The following is an 18,738-nucleotide window of genomic DNA, read 5'->3' on the forward strand; positions in this document are numbered from 1 at the left end:
AGTTCTTGTTGGGCTGTTTTCATCCCCCACTTTCAACTCTCCACCTCAGCTCAAAAAGGATGTTTTTGTATTACAGCAGATTTTGAGTTCCCTAAAGCCAGAGTGGGACAGTGCAGATTTTTTGTTGGAAAGGAGATGATGGGAGTTGGAGGAGAAGAGCTTATTTCAGGGCTGCAAAGCTTATTTCGGGCCTGCTGCACATAGCATGTGGTTTACACAATTCTCAGACTCAAGGAAGAAGGCATTCGGGAGTGGGTTAACTGCCATTGTCATCCAGGATAGGCAGGAGTTGCCTGACTTGAAAGCCTGTTTGAATCTGCTTGAACCCCTAGTTCCTCCTTCAGTTCTCCATCTTATTTTAGATCAAATCAGGGGTTCTTTACTTCTCTGCTTTACTTATTTCCAGATCTAGATTTCCTTGTTTCCTCTCACTCTTTGTTTCTTTCTTCAACTAATTTGTTCTACATTCCTATTGGAAAAGCACTTTCTCCTGTTGCCATGTTGTTCTCATCTCCCCATTTTTTCAGTTTCCATGGCACCTGTGAATAAACCAACAAATCCAGAAATCACCGCACAGACAAATTTCTCTACTGGAGGGCACCAGAGTGATTTTGATGGTGTCCTCCAGGAGCTGCTTGCTCCCCAGCTAGCACATTTCTTTTGCTGATTTTACTTCCAATTCAGGGCTTGCCATAGGAAATTGGCTGACTTATGGCACCCCAGCTATATTGCAAAGGGAAAAACACTGTATGCTGCCTGGTCAAAGACAAATTAATGACCCCTGTACATGATCCCTGGTGGCAGCTCTGTGGGGTTCATCTGGAAGTGAATGGCATTGAATACTCCTTTTCCAAGAGCAAATTAGTAGCTGTGAGCTGGATTGTCAGTGGCAGTTCTGTGAGGTTAGCTGGGGAGTGATCAGCATCAAATGATGTGGAACAACTGTGGCAAGTGGAAGGATTGCAGTGGGTAGAGGCAGGAAAGCCACTACTGCAAATTTTAAAATAAAAGTGGAGCAAAAATTCAGTTCTTTAACAACATAGTAACCTTATTGTAATTTGTTACAAAATTAATATGTTGGTCTTAAATTTGCCATAAGAATTTTTTTTAAAAAACTTGCTGAAATAGATCAGCAATGCTGTCTTGGCATCTAGGGCCATCTATAGAATTTATATTTTATGGATGGTCTTTCTGGAGGTCTCGGTTTTAGCCAGGTGATTAAAGGCCTATGTATTTATAGCTTACTATGCTTTCCAAGGTATGTAACAACTTCCTTTGCTAGAGATCTTTCCACTAGCCACTTGGATTAACCTTCACCTAGGGGAGCTAACTTTAATAGGCCCTTTAGGTAGATATCCCAGATTCTGCAGGGGTGGTTGCTGGCTGGTGGGCATCATAGCAGGTGGCTGTCTAATAGGCTGAGACATGGGGACATTTCCCTTTCCCCTTCCTCAAAGTGGGCATTGAACTTGGGAAATCCTATACCTGGACCCATCCTCCTGCCATTTTTTTTGTCGTGTCAGGAGCAACTACTCCTGTTGTGAGAGAATTGGCCATCTGCAAGGACGTTGCCCAGGGGACACCTGGATGATTTTTGATGTTTTATCATCCTTGTGGGAGGCTTCTCTCATGTCCCCGCATGAGGAGCTAGACCTAATAGAGGGAGCTCATCTGCCTCTCCCCGGATTCGAACCTGCAACCTGTCGGACTTCAGTCCTGCCGGCACAGTGCTTTAACCCACTGCGCCACCGGGGGCTCCTTCTGCCATTGAAAAATGCATATCTAGTCAGTGTCCATTTATTCAATAGTTTATTTCCTGTTTTGTCCCTCCCTGATGATGTTCAGTCTTCTCTATGACAAGGACTGGGGGGCCGGTGGGGAGGGAAGGAACTTGGGGTTCAATAGATGAAAGCAGACATTTGATTTGTGACCCCTTTCCTGGCCTAAATGGCCAAGTTCACCCATTCCTCAATGCATCCACCTCTGCAGCATAGAATGAACCTTCATGGAAAGTAATCAGTTCAGTCTTCTCAGCACCAAATGGTGTGGAACAACTGTGGCAAGTGGAAGGATTGCAGTGGGTAGAGGCAGGAAAGCCACTACTGCAAATTTCATTTATACTCCGGACCTAAACCTCCTGAGATGTTCAAATATTTAAATGCATCAGATAACCACTCTGGATGTATCATGCAAACTGATTTATTGTTGAGAATGAATCTTAAGCTTCTCAAATTGCAGTTCCTTTTGTCTGTTCAGAGACAACCTTCTTAGAATCATAGAGTTGAGGGAGAACATATGGGCCATCCAGCCCAACCCCCGCCATACTGCAAGAAAAACACAATCAAAATATCCCTGACAGATGGCCATCCAGCCTCTGTTTAAAAGCCTCCAAAGAAGGAAGCCTCCATTACACCCCAAGGCAGAGTTCCATTGTTGAACAGCTTTTACAATAAGGAAATTCTTACTAATGTTCAGATGGAATCTCCTGTAATTTGAATCTATTGTTCTGAGTCCTAGTCCCCACGGCAGCAGAAGACAACCTCCTTCCTTTACTTGTTTTATTTATAGATATAAAATACTTAATTATTTTGTTTCTTTTGATCTAAGTAGACTGTTCTCTTTTTTCTCTAATGCTTTCCTCTTGTATCTATTTGGGTATTAGCAACAGGGCTTCCTTAATGCACAGATGGTGGCCCAGCGAAATAGGGAGCTAATAAGTCACCACATCAGACAGCAACGAATGGCAATGATGATGCAGCAACAGCAGCAACAGTCTCAGACCTTCAGTCCTCCCCCAAATGTTACTGCCTCAGGAAGCATGGATGGTGCAGTCGCAGGCCCTCCAATGGCTCCAGTCCCACCCCAGCAGTTTTCATACCCATCAAATTATGGTATGTATGTTTTTTGAATCCTGCCTTTTGTGAAGACTCATGGTTTGAAAATAGCAGTAGCCCCACATATATAAGATTAGAACATAGTTAAAGAGTCAGTTTTGTTAAAATAACAATTATTTTGTTTTTAAAAATTAAAAATATGTGCGCCTAGCTCCACTAAAATCACTTACTTAATCAGTTGTGCTTATTTCAGTCTCTCAATTTTCTCTGTTCCCCTTCTTTTACCTATTGACTGTATGGCCTTAAAATAATAATGTGATAAAGCTAAAGTTACAAATATTGGCCTAAATTATATTGGCTAGCCTCAGCTAGAGCAGACCTGTTGAATGTTGAGTCAACGTGTAGTTAAATCCCATTTATTCAGTGTATCTTCTCTAATGGGGTTTACCTAACATGATGTTGGTCATTACTAAAAACATAAAAACCTAATTCCATTTTTAGCATCAAATAGAGTAGACACACTGAATCAGTCAAAGTAATGTTCACCTATCAAATTCCTTTTGATTCATTGAATCTCCTCTATGAGATTGACAATTAGATTTATGAATATGAGATTAACAATTAGATTTAAGCCTGGTTGAAATGAAAAGGAGGAGTTGAAGGAGTTTATCACATTTTTTATTCAGATGATCTAAAGGAGTTTCATTATACAATTCGATGTCTATTTGTTCACAATATTGCAAAGCTTGGTTTCCTCATCCCAGCTGGGAGGCATAGATTTAAATGATGGCTAAGGCAACATCTATGATGCAGTTTGACTCTACTTTAACTGCCAAGACTTAATGCTATGGAGTTGTAGTTTGTAAGGCACCAGCACTCTTTGTCAGAGAAGGCTAAAGATGGCTTGGTTACCTGGGGCCAAGAAGATGTTCTGCAGTTGCAAAAGTCATGTTCTGTACTTTTACCAGGAGGCAGAGGCAGTATGTAACCAGCACAAATGTTGTAAATCCTTGAGCTACTAGATGCGTAGAAACAGGGCTATCAGCACAATCAACACAAGTTTATTTAACACTGTTTATTTCTTTGTTTATTTTGTTTATTTATATCCCGCGTTTTCACTCCATACAGACACTCAAAGCGGCTCACAACTAAAAACATTTAAGTACAACTTAAAATATACAAATATTAAAACAGTATTAAATGGCATTAATATTAAAACAATCAAGGTTAAAACCATGAAAGCATATAAAATCACATAACAAAATCACAGCAGCCCTTGATGGTCACACACACCTTTGTCTTTAAAGTCCTCCCTGAATAAAATGTTTTTAGCTTGCTGCCAGGATAGCAGAGAGGGGGCCATTCTGGCTTCCCTGGGCAGAGAGTTGCAAAGTTGATGGTCAGCCACCAAGAAGGCCTGCTTTCTCATCCCCACCAACAGAGCTTGAGATGGAGGTGGGACTGAGAGAAGGGCAAGATCATAGGGCCTGAGCAGGTTCGTACAAGGGGATGCGGTCGGCCAAATAGCCTGGATCTGAACCATCTAAGGCATTAAAGGTCATAACCAGCACTTTGAATTGTGTCCAGTAATAGACTTGCAGTCAGTGGAGCTGCTGCAACAGATGGGTTGTCCGCTCCCTGTAGCCAGCCCCATTGAGAAACCTGGCTGCAGCTCTTTGGACTAGCTGAAATTTCTGAGCATTTTTCAGAGGCAGCCCCACATAGAGTGCGTTACAATAATCCAGACGGGATGTAACTAAGAGGTGTACCACTGTGGCCAGATCCGGCTTCTCAAGGAATGGGCGTAGTTCCCTTCTGACCACCTGCAAACACCTGGGCCTCCAGGTTCAGCGCTGAGTCCAGGAGGACCCCCAAACTGCGAACCTGTGTCTTTAGAGAGAGTGTGACCCACCCACCACAGGCTGGATCCCTATTGCCTTCCTACTGACCAGGAGTACCTCTGTCTTGTCTGGATTTTCAGTTTGTTTCCCCTCATCCATTACTGATGACAAACACTGGTTTAGGGTCAGGGCAGCTTCCTTGGCATTAGGTGGAAAGGAGTAATAGAGTTGGGTGTTATCTGCATATAGGTGGCACTGCATGCCAAAACTCAGGATGACCTCTCCCAGTGGTTTGATGTTTATGTTGAACAGCATGGGGGACAGCAATGGAACCCTGTGGATCGAACAGAAGTCCCCAAGCACCACCTTCTGGGTACAGCCATCCAGAAAGGACTGGAGCCACTGTATAACATCCCAGTGCAATGACCTAGAAAGATCATCTTTCTAGGTCATCTCAAGAGATCCAGGAGAACCAATAGGAACACACTCCTCTAGCTCTCTGTGTAGATCATCCACCTAGGATTACCGCTTCTGCTAGATGTAGTGCATATATAGTGCTCATATATGTGAAATTGGCACACATTTTTATTTTGTCGTGCATACAGTTTTAGCACAGGCACCTCAATATGGATGTAATATGACAAGTGGCTTATTAGAACAGATGCGCTGAACACACTTTAGTTGCTCTGTAATTTAATGAAGGAAGCATTTATGAGACATTTCCCTTCAAGAAAAGTATCTCAAGTAATTACTGCTTAAAAATAACTCCCAACATACTTTCTTTTAAAGGAATGAACCAGCCACCAGATCCTGCCTTCAGCAGGGTGTCCAGTCCTCCTAACCCCATGATGGCTCAAAGAATGGGACCCTCGCAGAATCCTATGATGCAGCATCCTCAGGCGACACCAATGTATTCTTCTCCTGAGATGAAGGGCTGGCCATCAGGAAGTATGGCCAGAAGCAGGTGAGGGAAGAATAATCCTGGTTATGCCACTTTGAGTCTCACCCATGGGAGAAAAGCAGGATAAAATAAATAAATAAATAATAAAAATTAATAGTGTTTTCAGAACAAGTCTGTCAATTTGGACAGTGCTAGCATCCTGTTTTGGGGAGACAGAACCAGGCAGTTTTGCCGAGCTGAATTATGTGTTTTTGGAAAAATCATCATTACTGCATCTGCAAAGTGTGCCTAATCTTAGCCATTAAACAAATTGGTTAACTTTATAACATAGTAATTGAAGTTGGATTGCATGAAATACTATTTAAGAATAATCACAGCTTGTTGAGTTCATACAACATAGCAAGCCTAGTTTAGGGGAAGCTGAGAATCCAAAAGCTTCCTCTCCAAACTACATTTCCCAGAATTCTGCAGGAGCAAACCAGAAGATAGGGAAATGCAGACCTGCACTTTAGCCTTTTAATGCAATATCATCCAAAGTGTATAATGAGATAACTAGGTCCTTAATAAGCAGCACAATGCCAATATTGATTAGTTGTTATCCTGGCATGGGGTTAGTTGCTGAGGGAATATTGAAGCGGAAATAATTAATCAGAGCCTTTCTTAAACTGTTCCCCCCCCCCCCCCCTTGGATGTTCTAGTTCCTTTCCACAGCAGCAGTTCAGTCATCCTGGGAATCCTGCAGCTTACAACATGTTGCACATGAACAGCAATGGTGGTCATATTGGGCAAATGAATATTAATACTATGCCTATGTCAGGAATGCCCATGGGCCCAGACCAGGTAAGATTGCTCCTGATATTGGTTCTAATAGGAGTTTTTTAAAGTACTTAGAATTTTAAAGTGCCATTTCAAGTGAATGCTCACAGACACATTTCAGCCTTTTCACATTGTATAGTTGTCTTTTTTCTTGCTGTACACTTTATCTTATTTCTCTTGGCATTAGGAAAAATCCTTTCACTCACCTTTATCTCCTAACAACCACTGTTAAAAGAACTATCACCCCATCACCACAGGTTTGGCGTTTCTATTACTATCCACATATACACACATTGTTTTCGTTGGTATAAATGTCTATCCACAGGCACTTCACTCTGTGCAATGGATGAAGTAGACCCAAGTCTAGGACTTGGAGTAATGAGTTCAAATTACAGCAAAGGAGATTCCACTTGAACATTAGGAGAACATCCTGGTCTTAAGAGCCATTCAGCAGTAGAACATTTTGCCTCAGAGTGTGGTGGAAGCTCCTCCTTTAGAGCTTTTAAACAGAGGCTGGGTGGTCATCTGCCGGAGGTACTTTGTGCTTTTTCTGTGTGGTAGGAGATTGAATTATATGACCTATGTGGTCCAGAAGACAGGAGCAGAATTCAAAATGATCTTAACAGATTAAAGAGATGGGACAAAACTAACAAAATGAAGTTCAACAGAGACAAATGCAGATACTCCACTTAGGCAGGAAAAAAAATGAAATGCAAACTTACAGAAAGGGGGATGCCTGGCTCAACAACAGTCCTTGTAGACAACAAGTTAGACATGAGCCAACAATGTGATGTGGCAGCTAAAAAAGCCAATGGGATTTTGACCTACATAAATAGGAGCATAGTGTCCAGATGTTCACAGACACGTTTCTGCCTTTTCACATTGTATAGTTGTCCTTTTTCTTCCTGTTTCTATGCTACCCCTCTATTCTGCTTTGGTCAGAACACACCTGGAATACTGTGTCCAATTTTGGGCACTGCAATTGAAGGGAGATGTTGACAAGCTGGAAGATGTCCAGAGGAGGGTGACTAAAATAATCGTCTGGAGAACAAGCTCAGTGAGGAGTGACTTAGAGAGCCGGGCATGTTCAGCCTGCAGAAGAGAAAGCTGAGAGGAGACATGATGAGGGCCATGTATAAAAATGTGAGGGGAAGTCATAGGAAGGAGGGAGCAAGCTTGTTTTCTGCTACCCTGGAGACTAGGACGCGGGACAATGGCTTCAAACCACAGGAAAGGAGATTCCACCTGAACATGAGGAAGAACTTCCTGACTGAGAGCTCTTCAGCAGTGGAACTCTCTGGCCCGGAGTATGGTGGAGGCTCCTTCTTTGGAGGCTTTTAAACAGGCTGGATGGCCATCTGTTGGTGGTGCTTTGAATGAGATTTTCCTGCTTTTTGATAGAGGGTTGGAATGGATGTCCCACGAGGTCTCCTCCAACTCTATGAATCTATGAATACTGATTCATACTTTTGCTCCTTAATCTTCAAAATTAAATGTTTGGTTTCCTAAGAAAATGTGTGCCTCTTACGCTTGGTTTTTTGTTTTGTTTTTCCCCCCTTTTGCTGCAGAAATACTGCTGACACTTCCAACTGAAATCTCCCAATAGGCAGATGTCATACATGGCAAACTCAAGTATTACAGAAAAGTCTGCGCAAACATCACAGCAACTTTCTTCTAGCCTTCTGGAATTGCCACATCTTTTCCCACGAAGGTGTCCCAAGTGACTTCATAATTATGGACTTTTTGTGGGGGGGGGGAGGTGGGGTAGAAGCATAGTATCACTTTGTTGTGTTAAAAACAACAACCAAGGTCAGATATAATTTTGGCACGCTGCCTCTAGCACCATGAGATTGGTAATGGCATTTGAGTAAATGTGATGGGTAGACCCTTGAATACCGCTTCTGTTTACTGTAGCTATCCAAAGCCCTTAACTACAGGCAGACCAAAGTGCCTGAAGAAGCCTGGACAATAGTCTTGAGTACTAGAGCCTCTGACAGAATGTAGTTCCTGGCCTTGATTTAAAAAACGGAACAGGATGCTGAACCTTTGTGCTGCTGTGAATCCTGCTCCCACATGTTCTGATCTTCTAGTGGCAATAACCAAGGAGCCACCACATCCTCCGACTCCTGCTCTTTGATGCCAAAGGGCTATGGGGAGATTAAATACATATAATCATGATAATGATTTCCATGATGATGTGCAGCTTTGTGCACTTTATAAAATGCTGTACGAGCGGGGTCAATGCAATACCTTTAATAATAAAGAATGGATATAAAAATAATCAAATTCATGCCCTCTTTCAAGATCGGTTTAAATTATTACATAATGATTTTCTGTTATGGAAATCAGAGCAATAATCCTACTTTTTAAATTAAATTTCATAAAAGTCAAGGCAAGGCATTGCAATTTGAAGAGAAAATCTCCTTGTGAATAGTTTTGTATATATGATCTTAAGATGTTGTATTATATATATATGACTTTTGTAGGCCACTAACTCATTTTTGAAGAGTTTGTGAAGCTAAATATTTAACAAAGATAATTTCTGTAAACTCGGTTTAGTCAAAGTTGTCCAAATAGGGGTGTTTTTTTTTTATTTAAATGGTTTTGGACTTGGGTGACTGTGGCCCTTATCCTCTTTTTATTGGTTTCTGACAATTTATTTAGATCTTTTATGTACTGGCTTTTAAAAAGACTATTTGTTTATATTTTAGTGGTCTTTTAATACTTTCTCTACACCTTAAGTGTGCACTTTGTTACTTTTCTTATAGAGAGCAATTTGATGACAAAAATACTCTTTTTAGCTGTCATAAGAGTCTGTGGAATTTTTAATATAATTCTCTTTTCAAGGAAAGGGGCCTCTGCTCTAAGACATTTGGTCAACTTTTAATGAAACCTCAGTGTTTTGTGTGTGTGTATGTATGTATGTGTGTGTTAAATGTCTTCTATCATCAGGGAGCACATCTGGTGATACATAAATATCCAATTATGTGTGGCAATTAACAAGATGTATCACAATTAATTGCTATACTGATAACAAATATATTTATTTTCTAAATAGTTTTGTTCATTTCATATTCTAGTTGAGAGGTCAGAATCCCCATAATTTTCTGTCAAATTAAGATATATTGATTCTTGTCTTCTTTTCCAACCCCAAAAACCATTGTAGAAAGGCAGGCCAGAATTTCTGAAAGCAGTGTGATGTTTGCTATTTTACCTCCTTCCATTGCAGATTCAATCTGATTTGCTCTTGAATAAGGAAATTGGTGATTTATTTGATTCCTAATTGTAGTTCAGCTTCATTTTGCAAAAGCTATTTTTTGTAAGGGACAGAATTATTTAATTCTGAAGTTGTTTTCCCTGCAAAGCTGCTAGTACCTGAACACAGATTTTCATGTTTGCCTGTTCTGCATGATCCACTCAGCGATTGAATTTAGTTTCAGTAAAGTTGTACTTCAAATATTTGGGCTGCGACCCAGAATTCTGCGTGTTCTGATGTGCTCATGTATCCACGAAATTCCTTGTCCTTTAATTTCTTTTATGTATCCTTTTGTGTGTAGATTACATATTGTTCAGTGGATTTTAAAACGGTAACCTGCTTTGAATGCATACTCCTCATGTGTATCACTTCATGGATGTGCAATGGTCCCAACTTTAAAGTCAATATGGAAATAGGTTGTACACCTGCACATTGGAGCCTTTGTGCAGATGTGGTGCCTCTTGATTTGGGCATTTTTTAAGACTTCAGAAACCACCTTCTGAGTATACCAGGGCAAAGTCATGGTAAGACTCGAGATTCTATCAACCGAGACAAGATTTTGTTTTCACTTTTATGTATATTGACAATAAGTTCTGGTTTGCTTTGGAGAATTGTTAAAATATGTGTTGCTGTTTCCTTTTCATTTTGAGTTACTTTCTTTGCATTGTAGAAGTGTCGTGGTCCCTGCGGTTCACTGGTGGATCTTCTCCATTATGTTTTTCCCAGTTGCTACGTTTTGCTGATTCCAAAGATAGTTGAAACTTGATAAAGGAAAATTAACCACATCTTTTAAAAATTGCGACTACTAGTTTGAATTGGCTTTGTCTGGAATACTCCAAGCACTGGTGATTAAAACGATCATATCTGGAATCAAAAATGAACAATTAAAAATAGATTTCTGTTGCAGCACAATCGGTCTAGTAACAGGACTGTTCATCATATGATGTGTGGATTAGCCAAATGGCACATCAAACATGGCTGAATGTGACAATAAGCTTAGTTTGGTGTTGGTGCCTTCTGAACTCATTGTCTTTGTAGTAAGCTTATTCTTAGCACATCATTGAAACTTTGGAAAATGTTTGTGTGTCATGATGTATAAACATTTTCTATCTTTGTGCTTTTACTTTAGTGAACAATTTTTCAGCTGTAACAAACCATTTGAATGTTGCACAAGTTAGCACACAGAATTTCGTAGCAGACTGTCACATGACAGCAATTCAGCAAATATGAAACCATTCAACTGAGAGCAATATTTCCTAATCTCAGGAGAAAGGCATACAGTATTGAGAATTGATTCTAAAGTTAGTTTACATTGAATATTGCTTGTAATAATTGATCTTTACATCACAAAAGCCCTCTGTGTGGGCTGACATTAAAAAAAAGGGTTGGTCGTGTGGTCTTTTTTTCTGGGCTTTTTTGTTTTGTTTGGATGTTAATAATGTAAATAAAGGTTTCTATTTGAAACTGAAGCTTGATGGTTTAATTAGCTTATCAGTGATCAAACCGATTCACATGAGATTTTCCCCTATCGTGCTCCTTTGGTATTGAATTACATCTACATTTTTACTCCTCCACTTTGTTTCTAACTTGGAAAATAAATTTACCTTACTGTTTTCTATCTCAGGTAACTTGAATATGGGTTTTTGGTAACTGGAATGCAACCTGTTTTAATTCATAACACAAAACTCTTTTATCCCACACAACAGTTTAGTTGTCATTGAAGTCTTTGGGATTTAGTTAAATACAGAAGAAAGGAGAGGTTACCTAGATATATCAACAAAACAGCCTGAGAGCAGTGGTCAAAAATAAAAGATTGCCAGTATCCACATCCCATTTGTTGCTAGTATCCACATCCCATTTAGGGACTGGAGAGGCATTTCTGGTCAAAATCCGTGGGAGGCACACATTCCCATTTCTGATATGTTGATACAAAATAACTGCCTTTAACAAACAAACTCACATATAAAAGTAAACAAGTGCTTTCTTTTATAGTAGTAATTTTGGTTTTTGAACATACAATATAATCACAAAGACTTAATACAAATCCAACTTTGTTAAAATTCAAGACATACAGAAACTGCTTTTAATTTGCAGTGCTTTTAAAAATGGGTAAATTCGTAAATTTTATTACGCAATGAAGTGAGTTTTCAGAAATGGTATTGGGGCATGCCAACACTTTAGTAACAAAATTCTTCTGGACTTCGTTTGAAACAGGACACTGAATATTTACAGTACGATGCTGGAAAGTTGGTTTCTCTGAGTGCAGACCTATTTTCTCCTATTGGCCTCAGGGTAATGTGTAAACTATGAGTTTAAATTGGCTTCTGCGATAGAAGAACACCTGAAGACTGTTAACGTGCATCCATTTAGAAATATCCTCTTGAGATCAATAGCTGTTTTAACCACTTTCTAGCAATGTTGATGTGCCTATGCCATAAGGAAAAGAAAGTCCAGCCTTGCATTTTTATACGATGCCCTTCTAATGCCACTTGGAGGTCAAGTTACAGACTGGCTTCCACTGGAATGGCTTTGTGTGCTTTTGCCCCTTAGAGTTCCAAGTGCCTTAGGCCAACCTTGGTTTGGGCTTTGCCTTCTCTTGGAACAGTAGCTGCAGTGATTGGTGGAAGTAATACAGATTGTGAAGCAAGTGAGGTATTATCCAAAGCAAAAGCAGGTAAACTGGTAGGCTTCAAGAAAGGATACATTTTTTGATGACAGTAGTCCCCAGAAGATCACTGTGACTATTCAGATTGCATAACAGTGCAAAACCCTATCTACCTTAGCTTCAAAGTTCATCCAGTCCTCCAGGCTAACATAATTCGATCGGAAATCATACACACTTTTGTTAAGTCTGTACATGAATTCAAGTTCTGGCCAGTTTGTATCCTCATTGAGGTCCAGCAGTTGCAGGAAATTAGCCCTCCCAGCCTTCCCAAAGTTGTCCTCTGTAAAATGGAAACAACACATATTTCATTACTTCACTATGCAGGAGAATGGGCTGTGAAACACACCTATTTGCAGCAGTCATGCAAGGGAACAAAAAGAGATCTAGACTATTATTTGATAGAAGCAAAAGATATATTCAGGGAAACTACAACTTAAATTTTAAGTAAAACCCAGCACCCTCTTCAATAGAGAGGATGCAGCTTCTTCATCAATTTCATGTTAATGAACAGGGGTTATGATAGTTCTGCAGTTCACACTCCTGTTTATAAACATGTGAAAGTGCTCTACGATAAAATACATAGCCTTGTCTTGGCCCATAATTTTGATTTTCTGTAAAGGACTGTTTTGTCTTTTTTTTCCAAAACCTTTTCCCAGTTCCAAGTGGCTTAAACTGCCAACACCTTTTCTTTGAATTAGAAGAACGGGCAGATTTATGTGTTACTCTGTTTAAACGCAATAAATAAAAAGACAAGAGTAGAATTTTATGATAATATCCCACCTGTATGTTACTCCACCTACACTTCTAGTAGTAATTCTGGAAGTAGCATAAGTTCTTTTGAAAAGTAAGGTTAATATTTTATTTGACTGTAGCTATTTGCCAACTTTCTAAAATGGATAGAAAGTATCTACAAAACACAGATTTGTGTTTCTAGTTTTTCAGTCGCTGCTTCAAGACTCAGGACTGTGACTTCTAGTTAGTAATTTATAGACTCACAATTTCCCAGATTAAATCACTATGAGGAAGATATTTTAGGAATGAGATTAGATGATGTTTTGAATATAAAGTGCATGCAGAAACAAAAAGAGAGAGAAAAAAAATTGAGGCAAGTAATTTTTACAAGAATAAACTCCCAACTCACAATGATTTGGAAGATGAAGGTCTCTTCATTTCTGGCCACTTTCGACGCTGAAACTGCCTAATATTTGAGCCATAAAAAGAAAAAAAATCAACAAGAAACCACCAATGCTACAGTATAGAAGAACGAAAAATGGGTTTAGCATAACACATAGCATTGTTCCTTTTTGTAGGATTATGAAAATAGTGATTTACAGAACCATCCACATTCTATTCTAACATTGCCCCACAACCTAAATCTTTGGGCTTAAAAGAAAAAGTGGAATAAACAAAACTGGGAAGCCCTTGAGCGTTTTAACTGTAGGTCAGCTGTTACCAACAGTGCTATGGATTTTGAAGAGGCATAAATGGAGAAAGGTGTCAAAGGGGAGTGCATGCCAAGCAAATCCCTGTGACCGCCTTCCATCTGGAAATGTACATCCCCACTGTGAAAGACCATGCTGATCCAAAATAGAGCTCCCCAGTGACTCACGGACCCACTGCCAACTCTACCCTTGGAAGACCATCATATTCTGCCACTAGTGATCGACTATGATGATGATGACTTCAGTACTCAAATGTTAAGATACTTGGTAGGAGAAAAAGTATGCAAATTATAAGAATACTTCTAATTGAAACAGTACCTGTATTGTTCATAGCTTCCATCTTTAAGGCCTGAATTGAGAGAGAAAGTATTTATTATCAACCAATCACAACACAGCTAGAAAAAACATGTTGTAAAGCAGGGGTCCACAAACATTTTAAACAGAGGGCCAGGTCACAGTCCCTCAAACTGTTGGAGGGCCGGATTATAATTTGGAAAAAAAAACATGAATGAAATCCTATGCACACTGCACATATTTTATACACAATACAATAATTAAAACGAAGAGCAATGTTAACAAATATAAACTTATTAGTATTTCAATGGGAAATGTGGGCCTGCTTTTGGCTGATGAGATAGGGTTGTTGTTGTTGTGTGCTTTCAAGTCGTTTCAGACTTAGGTCGACCCTTGGAGGGCCGTATCCGGCCCCCGGGCCTTAGTTTGAGGACCCCTGTTGTAAAGCATAGTCTGCAATGGAAAAACATACTCTTAAAAGTAAACAAGTGGCTTCCTGTGACAGATTCTATACAAATAATTTGGAGGGAAACAAAGCACCCCACCTGCAAAGTGCAATAAGGTTGAAATAAGAAATTCATCAAATTAAAAACTCATGCACTCATTAGGCTCACATATCAGCAGGTCAGAGGGTTGAATTCTGGCATGTTGAGATTTGTGATTCAATTTCTGTGATTTGTTATCCACCTGAAACTAAAATATGAACTGCTTTGTTTTAAAGTATGGCTTGCAGTCATATCTTAATCTGCAGCTGTGGCCTTCCCTAAAACAGGATCTGACGAACGAGATAGGAGAGATATGAATCAAGACTACAGCCTACCATGAGGCTATTCAGCTACTGACTCTTTGTAACTAGGCCAACTTTGTTAGCAAGCTGTTTTTGTGGCAAAAGCAAAACTAAGACTCCTTACCCAGTTCCATGTTCCGGGTCCTGGGGTTGCACTGCTTATATCCTTTACAGCTTCTTAGCTCCATGAGTTGCACATGTAGTTGATTGAGAACGTCTCTGTCTAATGTGTTCACTGCATTAATTAGCTGTAAAATAAGTTTTTGTTTATTCCATGGGCAAAACAATTGTTTCCTTTGAAATCTCGCGAAGTTACATACTATGACAGTGCAAGGCTCTGACTGCTAGCTCTGTACTAGAAAATTACAATGTTGCTTACTGAGATACTGAAACTAACTATTGTAGTGATCGGAATTCTACAGTTTAATTGTCCAAAAGACACTTAAAATATGTCCCTCACTGGACTGCTTGCAAGGTCCAATGGGATATGCTTTAGATATCTTTACATACTATATAAAATCACGTTCAATCAAAGCAAATGAAGGTCCTCAGGTTTGAGAAGAAATTCTCAACCATCTAATGAACATCTCTTCTTGGAAAATGCAACAAATGAACATGACTTCTGCAATATTTATTTGAATTTGGTAACTTCCTAGCCACCAAGCCTAAATCTCTTTCAGGTGTTTTGGACTTCAGCTCCCAGAAAACCCAGCCAGCTTACCAGCTGTTACGAATTGTGGGAGCTGAAGTCCACAAAACATCTGGAGGAGCAGAATTTGAGAAACACTGTTCTAGAGAAAGACTGGATGCAAGATTGAAATAAGCCCTACACCTCTCACTTTTTCTTGTTATTTTTAAAGTATTTTTTATTCATGAACAAAAATCAAACAAACCTACAGAGAACCAAGAATATACAATTAGACAAGAAACAAAAAAAATCACAGATTCACTTCACCCACAAAAGCAAAATCTACTACTAAAGATATATACATATACAACAACAATGCCTGCACTATGAGCCTCACACTCTGCCTGATGGTTTTAGCTTTTTTAATATTAACACCCATAATGACTAATGTCAGCCATTGAGTACTGCTATCATTCAATAAACCGACCCCTACATAGCTCAATCTGAAACGTTATTTTATTAAAAGTAAAATCTGTTACTTTCCCCCTATGGCTTAAGGCATTTGAGCCAAACATGCTGTATTAGTACTTGGGTTAATTTTAAGGGGTCTTTGGGGGGTCACTGCCATGCTAATGGATTGCCCTTCCACTTTGTTGTTGAATTTCTACAAATCTCTTTCCCTAGGCCTGCTTGTGGGGGTTGTTCTTTGGGTACCTTATATTAGGCTGATGAAGCCGAAATCTTTTCCAGTGTAACCTCGGATCATGGAAGCTGTTCCCCCTGCCAGGCTGCTTTCCATCTGCCCCCCCCCCAAAAAAACCCCAACAACTCTCTTCTTAGTTTGGGAGTGGAGAACCCCCAGACTAATTATCACTAGGTGATGAAGGTGCGGCCTTTTGCCCCAAGAGCAACCACAATGAGCCTGGGTACACTCACACAGCCAATCAATGAATGGGGAGAGGGAGTTTCACCCAGGAAATACTGAATACCTCCTGCCAGACCATCCAAAAATGTGTGTATGCAACTGCCTCCCTTACTTCTGCACCCCAACTGGATGATAACCTGAAATTCCTACTACTATACACAATGAAGTTTATCACGGCAAGCATGAATAGAATCAGCCTAATGTATTCCAGCTGCTCAAAAATTGCTTTCAAAATGGCAGTCTAGAAAACTGACTATATTACTGCACTAGATACAATTCATGGGACTTTCAGTTTCTCTGGTTTGTGTCATGCAAGACTGAAAATGCAGAATGTTTTATTCTTTCTGAGAAAGCAGCAACCCTGGTACTTTTCATAGGTTACCTGATAGGGATCAGTGTTGAGATCAAAGTATTCCAGGAAACCAGTAGCAAATTCACAGAACAAGAAGTTATGTGTCTCATTGATTGTCCTCATGCACCAGTAGGTGTTGTTGTTTGCGCTGGTACAGGCACAAAAAGGACCCACTACAAATAAAAGGCTTACAATAGTAAAGTTGTAAAACATTTTAAATGTCAGTGTAGTGAAGTTCCAAGTTATTAAATCCCATTTATTAAATATTACCCCAGCCCACACACTTTTTTTTACAGATAGTTACACGGTGATATTAGTCTCCATCATTCATTTAAGCAATTCAGCACATCCATATTATTGCTTTTAGTAAGAGGCATGTCTATCCCAGTCTAAATTCTATGCTTAAGAGTAAGAAGGCTCACATAACCACAAAAGAAGAAAAAGTTAATGCTATGCTTCTTTTTAAGACTTGTTTCTAAGTCCTGGTGTTGACCTTCAAAGCACCATAAGGCTTGAAGTCAAAGCATTCAAAGGAATCTCAGACCTTTGAACTTATTATACCAAGATAAGTCATTTTAGTACTCTTGGAATACATTTTGTTGCAGAATCTAAAAACCAGGCCTACTACAATAAATTACATCACCTACAGTGGTATAGTAATCAGAATTAAGAGTAGACCCAATGAATCAACTGTTTAATGGTGAGCCATTATGAAAATGCCATTGATTCAACAGGCCTTTTCTTGCTGAAAGTACTAAGGGCCCTTCCACGCTGCCATATAACCCAGAAAATCCCACAATATCTGCTTTGAATGGGGTTATCTAAGTCCACACTGCCATATATTCCAGTTCAAAGCAGAAATTTTGGGATTTTATTCAGCTGTGTAGAAAGGGCCTATGGGTATTTAGGCTCATTTTCCAAATTACAGCCACCTAAGTTACAATATCCCCCCCCCCCCCCCCCGAAACAAAAAAATTGACAGAGACAAAGTCCTGACAAATTTGATTTTTGCCACTGGGCTGCTTTTTAAAAACACCATCCAATGTAACACTGGGATTTGAAAAAAAAATGTTCCATGCCAGTTTCCAGCAATCTGTGATGTAATGAAGAAGCCAGCAAGTTAACATTATCTAGGGAAACTGAAATTTCTTTCACTGGGACAGATAGTGGAATTCAGCGGAGTCAGAAAATACCCCACTATATAAGTGGCTTGTGATTTTAATATATTTTATTTGACATTTTAAAATCTCAACCCTCTGGCTCTGGTCATTTGGATGGAACATACTAGATGCTATGCATGCAAACACTTTTCAAAATAGGATATTTTAATACTCTGAAGCACAGTGGAATTTTCACCAAGGACATAAAATAACTCAGATCTCAGAACAGTAGTGTGTGTGTGTGTGTGTGTATATATATATATATATATATATATATATATATATATATATATATATATCTTTGTGCTATTGGTTAATTGTCTTGGGAGACTCCCTTCCAAGTGCAACGGCAATAAGGTGGGTGATCCCAGGAAACAGGGCCTGTTCTCAGTTACGCCATCCCATTTATGAAAGCCCTCTCCATGGAGAATTACCTCACACCTACACTACTCTCTTTAGGTTACTGGGACAGATGTTTCTCTTCTACCAAGCCTTTTAGATTTTAGGTTTGTATACTTTACATTTCAAAGTTCTTCACTGATAGGAGAATGGTGGAACATCTGCAAGCATATATTTTATATTGTATTAATGGTACATATTTTTACACAATATTATAGTTGGTGCTAAATATTAATGTTTTTTAAAATATTGTTTTTCTACTTTTATTTTTTATCTTGTAAAAAATTAAGCACAACTGACAGATAATACCTAAGTTAATTAATTATATTTGGCAAGGAAAACAGCTTGCTGTCTTCTGAAGGAAGAATGCATGCACCAGTATCCCAAAATGATTTGACGCTGCAACTTTAGAGGCTCAGGAACCTAATCTTGCATTTT

At 39.3% G+C, this 18,738-nt stretch overlaps 2 protein-coding genes across 12 annotated transcripts in view; one reads left to right on the forward strand and one right to left on the reverse strand.

Moving 5' to 3' along the window:
- The window catches only part of NCOA3 (nuclear receptor coactivator 3), a 115,142-nt gene extending 104,025 nt beyond the window's left edge, over positions 1-11,117 (forward strand). For 7 of the 9 annotated variants that reach the window (XM_060772151.2, XM_067468181.1, XM_067468179.1 and 4 more), the window contains 3 exons: positions 2,663-2,891; positions 5,465-5,639; positions 6,275-11,117. In XM_060772151.2, the coding sequence (XP_060628134.2) occupies positions 2,663-2,891; positions 5,465-5,639; positions 6,275-6,458 (588 nt within the window). In that variant the 3' untranslated portion in view covers positions 6,459-11,117. The remainder of the gene's footprint in view (positions 1-2,662; positions 2,892-5,464; positions 5,640-6,274) is intronic. The other 2 variants (XR_010909920.1, XM_060772155.2) reach the window with 2 other exon arrangements.
- Positions 11,118-11,611: 494 nt separating this feature from the next.
- The window catches only part of SULF2 (sulfatase 2), a 350,055-nt gene continuing 342,928 nt past the window's right edge, over positions 11,612-18,738 (reverse strand). For all 3 annotated transcript variants that reach the window (XM_060772158.2, XM_060772159.2, XM_060772157.2), the window contains 5 exons: positions 16,772-16,914; positions 14,961-15,084; positions 14,074-14,104; positions 13,455-13,511; positions 11,612-12,593 (listed from right to left, as the gene is read on the reverse strand). In XM_060772158.2, coding sequence (XP_060628141.2) covers positions 12,563-12,593; positions 13,455-13,511; positions 14,074-14,104; positions 14,961-15,084; positions 16,772-16,914 — 386 coding nt within the window. In that variant the 3' untranslated portion in view covers positions 11,612-12,562. The remainder of the gene's footprint in view (positions 12,594-13,454; positions 13,512-14,073; positions 14,105-14,960; positions 15,085-16,771; positions 16,915-18,738) is intronic.

The sequence above is a fragment of the Anolis sagrei genome, chromosome 4, assembly GCF_037176765.1.
Source record: "Anolis sagrei isolate rAnoSag1 chromosome 4, rAnoSag1.mat, whole genome shotgun sequence".
NCBI lineage: Eukaryota > Metazoa > Chordata > Lepidosauria > Squamata > Dactyloidae > Anolis > Anolis sagrei.